This window comes from Atta cephalotes (assembly GCF_000143395.1).
Source record: "Atta cephalotes unplaced genomic scaffold scaffold00014, whole genome shotgun sequence".
In the NCBI taxonomy this organism is placed as follows: Eukaryota; Metazoa; Arthropoda; class Insecta; order Hymenoptera; family Formicidae; genus Atta; species Atta cephalotes.
The window spans coordinates 2,042,878-2,051,171 of NW_012130078.1; the positions used below are offsets into that span (position 1 = coordinate 2,042,878).

The 8,294-nt window shown below is 30.6% G+C and overlaps 1 protein-coding gene across 1 annotated transcript in view; it reads left to right on the forward strand.

Moving 5' to 3' along the window:
- Positions 1–973: 973 nt before the first annotated feature.
- Positions 974–8,294, forward strand: part of LOC105617756 (superoxide dismutase [Cu-Zn]-like) — an 8,580-nt gene continuing 1,259 nt past the window's right edge. The window contains exons 1-2 of the mRNA XM_012199310.1: positions 974–1,141; positions 6,880–7,104. Of these exons, the coding sequence (XP_012054700.1) occupies positions 974–1,141; positions 6,880–7,104 (393 nt within the window). The remainder of the gene's footprint in view (positions 1,142–6,879; positions 7,105–8,294) is intronic.

The following is an 8,294-nucleotide window of genomic DNA, read 5'->3' on the forward strand; positions in this document are numbered from 1 at the left end:
TCCGGTTGGATAATTACGAAAGTTGTCCGTCCTGGTTTTCGCAGTTCTTCATGTTTGCCTCTCAGAGTTACTTACAAGATGACTATGTCCAGATTAGTCCGCGAAGTATAAGCGATCCGTCAGCCCGCAGCGAGAAGCACCCGTAGGGCACGTCTCGCTTTCACTCAGCCGGTCTCACACGTGGGCCACGTGCATTGAAGAACTACATCGGGCACGACACGATGCACCAAACTGATGTGTCTGAAAAGAGGAAGAAGGAGAGACCGGAGCAGGTTTCACATACGCAATCACCGATTGCGAACCGATAGCAGTTACACGATCGCGAGATCGCGTTTCGTTAAATCGATATCGCTCATCCACGATCGAGACCCCCTGGTGTCACGATACTTCTCGAGCTTGGCGCCCAAGTACAACCTGCCTTGTCCTCGTCGTGACTCGCAACGCATAAATACACACCACGGGAAATCGAACCGGTAGCTTCTACCTCTTGCTACTGCCGCATCTCCTTCTTCTTCTTCTTCTTCTTCTTCTTCTTCTTCTTCTTCTTCTCCTCCTTTTCTTCTTCTTCTTCTTCTTCTTCTTCTTCTTCTTCTTCTTCTTCTTCTCCTCCTCTTTCTCCTTCTCCTCCTCCTCCTTCTCCTTCTTCTTCTTCTTTTTCTTCTTTAAGGAAAGCAGTCTTTGAAAAGCGATGGTTCCGGAGGCAGCTTCTTGATCGGTATGGCTCCGAGATCGTTATCGTGAGAAGTGGATGAATCTCGGGCTGCCAGAATCTCGTGGCGATCGAGTCGAGAAGGTGGAGGTAATATAGCATGGAGAAGGAGGAAGGAGAAACACAGCAAACAGATCTTGGAAACGCCGTCGAGTCCTGGCCGTCAGACCCGCTTTATCCTTCGATCGACTTGGAGGACTCTTCGCGAGGATCAAATCGCTGTTAAATCTTTCCAGCACGCTTTCGGAATTCCTGACTCGCGAAATGTGGCGGCTGTCGATATTGATCGGTATGATCGCGGTCGCGAGAGCTGGACCGTACGACAGGACAACCGACTCGGTGAACGACAGAACTCTGTTCATTAGGAGTTTGCCGGGATATCCTGGGACTAGAAGTGATCTTTACGAGGTCTATATGGAACCGTATTATTTCGTACGTACTTATATTTTTGTCTTTTTTTATTATTGATATTATTTTTATTGTATATATGATGAATTTTTATTGCATTATACATTTAATAAGATATTCAAAGATTCTCATATTTTTTTTTGTGCAATAATTTTATTTAATTTCTGATGAAATTTATCATATTTTCATATATAATAATTACTTATAAAATTGACAATTGATTAATCATTGCCCATTAATCATCAAAATCATAAATTATTTTTTTATTCCTATAGTGAATTTTTATGGCATTACACTTCTTTTTCTTATATTCGATTACAATTATACAGAAATTGCTATGTTTTTTAATTTTATACAAAATGATTCTTTATTATTATGTGATGTGAATTTTTTTTTCAAGGCATTATATTACAATTATTTAGAAACTTATATTTTTTTAATTTTATATACAACTTTTTATTTGATTTGTGATATCATTTTCATATAATTATTAATAAAATTGAAATTTGATATTAATCGTTACATTGCATTATAAATCATTAATTTAACGACATATTTATATTTAACATAATTTAATTATTCAAATATTGGATTTGGAGAATTATATTGTGTTATATTATTGAAAAATTATATGGTGAAAATTACAAAAAAATATTGAATCTAAATTATGTTACATGATTACAATCTTTGTAAACGATTCAGCTAGGATTAATCTAATGCATACACTTGGAAATCAAAAAAGAACTTATGTTATATAACTGGACACTAAAGATGATCCGAAGAGAAAATCGAAATGTTTATATTTTTCGTTCAATTCAAAATAAATTCAATGTGTGTCTTACTAAAGGCACTTATTTGCTTTAGAAATTTTTAGCTTAATTAATTTTTAATTTGAAGAGTTCTTAGATTGTATTATTGAAATATTTTCGGTTTTCACATCTCCACTTTTGAGAAAAAATTTGTGAAATTGGTCGCTTAGAATTTTCTGATTTGTAATTGCTAACCAACAATCGTCAATCTTTTCATTTTACATTTCTTACACGGATCTTACACGACCTAAAATAAATTATATATAAGCTTGTTAAACTTGTGTGAAAACATTTAATGAACATCCTTTCACTTTTCTCTTAAACTTTAACAGAGCTATTCCTCAACGCTGGAAGCCTGTCGCTATTTATTCAACTTTAATTTTCCTTGATCAACTCAACATGTTATTTTTTTGCTCGATATACGATTACTGTTGTATCTCAATGCTTGCGGTAATTGGTATCGTCATATTTATAGCCTTACGTGCAAATAACAGCCGTTACGAACATTTCCGCCGAACGTTATTGAAGTAGCAATCATCTGTCATTCGGCGTTACTTGCAAGACGATGAAATGAGAATTATGTAGAACGTAATAATTTATTCATATGGATACAGCATGAAGGAAAAACGAGTTATATTAACTCATTTTTATTATATGAATGAATATTTTATATAACGAAAATTTCGAGTAATATTTATTCACATATTATTTTGTTATTATTTTGTATTAGTTTGTTTACATACACTTGATAAAAACTGAGAAAAAACTGTTTAGTTATAATTGCTATAATTTGAAATTTATGATTATAATTACACGGTAAAATAATTATAATTATGCGCTTCATTTTTACATAATTTAATTTACATAATTATTGCTGCTATAATTATTAATAATAATTTTATATTTATAATTCCATCAACTATAAAAAAAGTATACTGTAAATTATAAAAAATATGATATTTTTAAATGTTAATGTGACAAAATATCAAAATGATGGTAAATAAAATAAGCATTTTTATATAATAAAAATAAACACATTGCAATTATAATGAATATAATTACTTTCTTAACATTTACTTATTATTTATGACGATAATAAAAAATATATTAAAGAAAAAATACATAATTAAAGAAGAAATACATAATATGGCTCAAGTAATATAAAATTAAAAGAAATAATATGAAAAGGGCTATAATCCAAATATAATAAATTCAGTATTAATAATATAGGTATAATATTAACATAAAAGTTACAAATGAAAAATATATAAAAACAAATATTTCAATCGAGTCAATGTTAAACATATAATATAATCAATCAGATATTAACATAATAAAAATTCTTAACGATTGATATATAAAGCAATAAAAGCTATAAAAGCAATAAACTTATATTTATAACACAAACTTATATTTGATGTAATAAAATAATGGTACAAAATTCATCAAACGATATTGACAGAATTATTGAATCCAAATGGTCCCTTTGATTAAAAAATATCAAATTGTTCGACCATTGAATGTGCTTAATCGCAAATGTTGCTATTATAATCAGTTCTTATATTAAAATTGTTAAAGAAATGTCATGTATGGATAAAAAAAATATTAAATCTGTTGATATACAGAAAAATAATAGAGATACTAAATTTGTTAATATGCGGAGAAATAATAGAAACAATAAAAACAAAAGTAAGTAATACAAAAAGTATAAATTAATTTAAATATTAAAGTATGTAAACATAATGTAATTATTATATTTGGCTCGCAGCTCTTTTTAATGTTATGAAATTAAAAAATATTATAAGAATAATTATTTTTTTTAATAAAGAAATAATTATTCTCTTGATATAACACACACACATGAAAGCTTATCATAATTGTAAAATCAATTGAAACAATTATAACTTGTATGATTAAAATAAATGTAAATATATAGTTGGCGCTAAAAATGACTATAAATTATAATTATGTTATGATGATTGTAACCCTTTTTCTTTCAGTGCAAACGACTTTCTCATTTCTAGAAAAAATTATCGCTTATTTACTACAAGGACATAACTCAAAAGTTATAATTTTTATAAAAAAAAAAAAAAAAATTGAAAAAGCTACTTTTATTCCTCTACAATCAGTTATCAAAATTACATTTCAAAAAATTAAAATCACAAAGTTTTAATCAAAATGTTCAAATTTTATTTTCTGGAAGGCTTTGCTTTTTTATTTTTTGTTGTTACTATAGTAAATAATAGAAATAATATATACGAGAAAATATATTTTTCAAAGAAAAATATGTAAATTCATTCATTTTATTCTCGTTTGGTATTGAGAAGATATGTACGAATTGTCTTAAACGACGCAGCATCGCTTTCTTTCTTCGTGTGCACCTCGGATAAACATTTCCACGCGCGTGACTTCTTCATCCTCCGCGACGAACGTGGCGATACAATTCATCGGCCTGTCCATCGGCGCGACTCCATTATTAGTCATTAACTACACAGTCTATCTTTAATACGTGGAAATTTGCATAATTAGCCATTAAGTTATTTAAACATCGCGAAGGACGTCGACTGATGCGCGTCGTTATGCTACGAGGACGCTTTCACTATATGAGCGGTCGCTCTTCTCCTATGCCCCTTGCAATTCTAACGAAGCAGCGATTCACTACGGCCGACCTTGCGCACAGTTTCTAACCGTTTCATCGTCGTCATAGATTATATCCCCAGTCGCATTAGTAATTACGGATTTTATCCATGAACCACAACCTTATACAAAAAAAAATAGAAAAAAACCAGATAAACTTGATGTCCATACGAATCGCGAGGTAGATAAATCAAGGTGAACGCAAGAGTGGCGCAATTCTAATGCGATTTAGTAGGTAGAACAAATTAGATAGGAAGCACACCGTTCCCTTCTCCCGAATGCACTATATAGTGCATCACTCGCGAACTCGCGGACGCGTCATTATCAATTTCCGGTCTTCGCGTTCTCTCGCGGGACTCCGCTCGCGCGGCAGCATTTATGAATTAATCGAGCTATAATCGAGCAGTAACAAATTGCTTCCGTAGATACTCGGTTGCGTAGATTTTTGTTCTACTTTTCGCCAATCTAAGGATTCTTGATCGAAAAACTTATCGAGATATTTATAATTTTTTTAGAACTTTCAATTTCTTGGAATAAAATCTCATTCCAAAAGAATGAAAATATCACTATATTAAAAAAAAGAATGAAAAATCTGATATTCTTATTTAAGATTGCAAATATTTTCGCTTGTTTTCAATAGTGACAGTATTTTCTTTTGGAATAGAATTTTACTCCAAGAAATTTAGAAAGGTGTAATCTTGTAATTCTTGTTTATAATTACCACTCTTTTTACTTCAAAAATGACACAATTCAAAAATACGATATTCGAGTTAATAGTGAATAGATTTAATAATGAATAGATTTAATAATCATTATCCTATCAATCATCGAAAATAGATTAACTTCATTTAAAAAATCATCATGAAAAGGATGATTTAAATTTAAGATATCATCATAACTCAAAAAGATTTAAAGAGTTATGAAAATTTAATTATTATTAATATATTTTTTATTAATAGTATGTTTTATGTCAATTATTTGATAATATTAGTCATTAATTTTTTGTCAAATTAAAAAATAGATTTTTTTCGTTTTCTAGAAAATTTAGGTGACTTTTTTAATTATGTTTTTAAAATATAAAGAAGTAATGTATGAAATATCATGTCACATGAAATAAGTTGTCATTTTTAAACATATATAAAGAATAGGAAGAATAAAATATTTTTTAATAGAAGACATTTGCGATCAGTTTTATTTATGTATTATCTATGTATTGTCTATGTATTATCAAATGAAAACAATTGAATATTCATATTATTTAATAAATGTTTATATAAATGTCAAATATTGCAAATATTGAATCTTAAAATACATATCCCAGGTAGGCAAGGTGTCATCTATTTAACGTTATTAATTAGTTATTCTTATGACAAATGTGACATTTAAAATGACATCCAAACATCATAAAAATGATGTGAAATTGTCAAGTACATAACATCATAAGTCGACATCAAAAATACGTTCATTTAAAATACGTCATTTTTTTCGTGTTATTGAGCAAAGTGTTGTCCATTTAATGTCATTAATTAATTATTCTTATGACAAATCTATACAATTCCTAAGACAAAGTGAAAATTACATAAATGATCAAATTTGCTAAATGTTGAAGTTATAAATATTATAAATATTTTAGTAAATTTAATTACTTTTGTAATTTTCATTTCATTTTAAAAACTATAATACGTTCCTTGACGTCTAAAAATGAGGTGAATTCTTATATTTCTTTTCACTCACACAATGTCATAAACTGACGTCAAAGATACATCATTATTTTCGTGTTATTAATGGAATAAATATGATGTTATTAATTGATCACTAATAATATTACTAGTAGTCGACAATTGGCCATTTATTCGACATCATTAAATATGACATTATAAAGACGTTATAAATAAATGATATCATTAATTGGTTAAAAAGATAACGTCATTATTACATCTTAAATAGGTCACATGACGTCAATAATTTAAAATAACTAACTATCGATATCAAAATAATTGTAGCTTGTTATTTGGGATACTTTTAAAATGCTAAAATTCTTAATAATACATATAGTGTACATGGATTTTGTACCAAATAATGTTAAATATTTAATTTTTGCTATTTCCTATATGTGTTTAAAAATGTTAGTTTCAGCAGCTTCCCATGGGACATTCTGTATTAGACAAATGTGCTATTTATCTAACTTTCGAAATGCTACTCTCTTTTATAGTATACTTTTTTTTATTTCAACTAATAATTACTTTTATTGATCTTTTCTGCCAATAAATATTGACATCTGAAATAATTATGATTCTTTCGTTTTTTAATTTGTAGGCAGTCGGTTTGAAAGCCGTAGTGGAAATGAAATCTCTCGGTGAAGACGGTTCACCGGTGGATGGGCCCCGAGGGATGCTGACATTGGAGCAGCATTCTGAGGGGGTCAGGGTTATGGGCACGATCACGGGATTAAATCCGGGCTTGCACGGATTCCATGTACATGAAAAAGGAGATTTGAGGAAAGGTTGCAATTCGGCTGGTCCGCATTTCAATCCGTACATGGTAATAATATTTTTTCAATTCTAAATTATGCACATCTAGGATTGCCATCCGTCCTTTTTTCCCCGGACACTCTCTTTTATTTATCCTCTTTTTCTAAGGCGTCCGATAGTGTCACAGAGATTTTCTAAAGGTGTCTGGAGTAATTGGGACATCTTTGGAAAATTTTTCCGAACGTCCCCGGACACTTATTATAAAAAGACGATGTCTGCCGTTTGGGGGAAAAAAAGGATGGATAGAGCAACCTATTTTCATCACAATTAATTTATGATAAATTAATAAGCATTTCTCCATAAGTGTAGAGTTTTGTTGGGAAGGGGGAGAGGAGGGGGATCAAATTAGAATTTTGAACGCCAAGGGAGGGGATTCAAGTAGTATAGATTATTGGACTTGTTTTGCTTTATATTATTGTTTTTAATTAATTACTAAATTTTTAAATCATAAAATCATATATACGCTCATGCGTTCCTCTTTCGTTACATAAGTATTATATTGGAACAAAAGTTCGTAGCGATACTTCAAGCAGTCGTAACTTTCTTAAAAATGAATAAAATTTAAATTAAAAAAAAGTTTAATATTTTATTTTTAAAAAATTAGTATGTCTTATTTTGAGTTCCTGTGAGTTTAGTAATTTTTACATACAGAAAACTACGAGTTGAACAAAATATTAGGTGTACAACTTTGCTTCCACCGTTTTTTTTCGAAATTCGAGGCTTTATTGTAAAAAACTGGTTATACATTTATGATTCAAAGTATTGTCCATCGTTGGCCACTACTTTCTTCCATCTTTCGGGTAGCGTACGAATCCCGCGTCGAAAAAACTGGTCACCTTTTGAGGCTATCCACGAATCGATCCAATTTTTTACTTCTTCATAAGACCGGAAATGCTGGTCAGCCAGGCCGTGTGCCATTGATCGAAACAAGGTTCTGATAGTCAGAAGGAGCAACGTCTGGAGAATACGGCGGATGAGGTAGGACTTCCCATTTCAACGTTTCCAAGTATGTCTTGACCACTTTCGCAACATGGGGTCGAGCATTGTCATACTGCAAAATCACTCGTGTCTCTCGTTGTATTGCGGCTGTTTGTCTTTCAATGCTCGGCTCAAACGCATCAATTGCGTTCGATACCGATCGCCTATGATTGTTTCAGTCGGTTTTAACAGTTCATAATACACTACGCCGAGCTGGTCCCA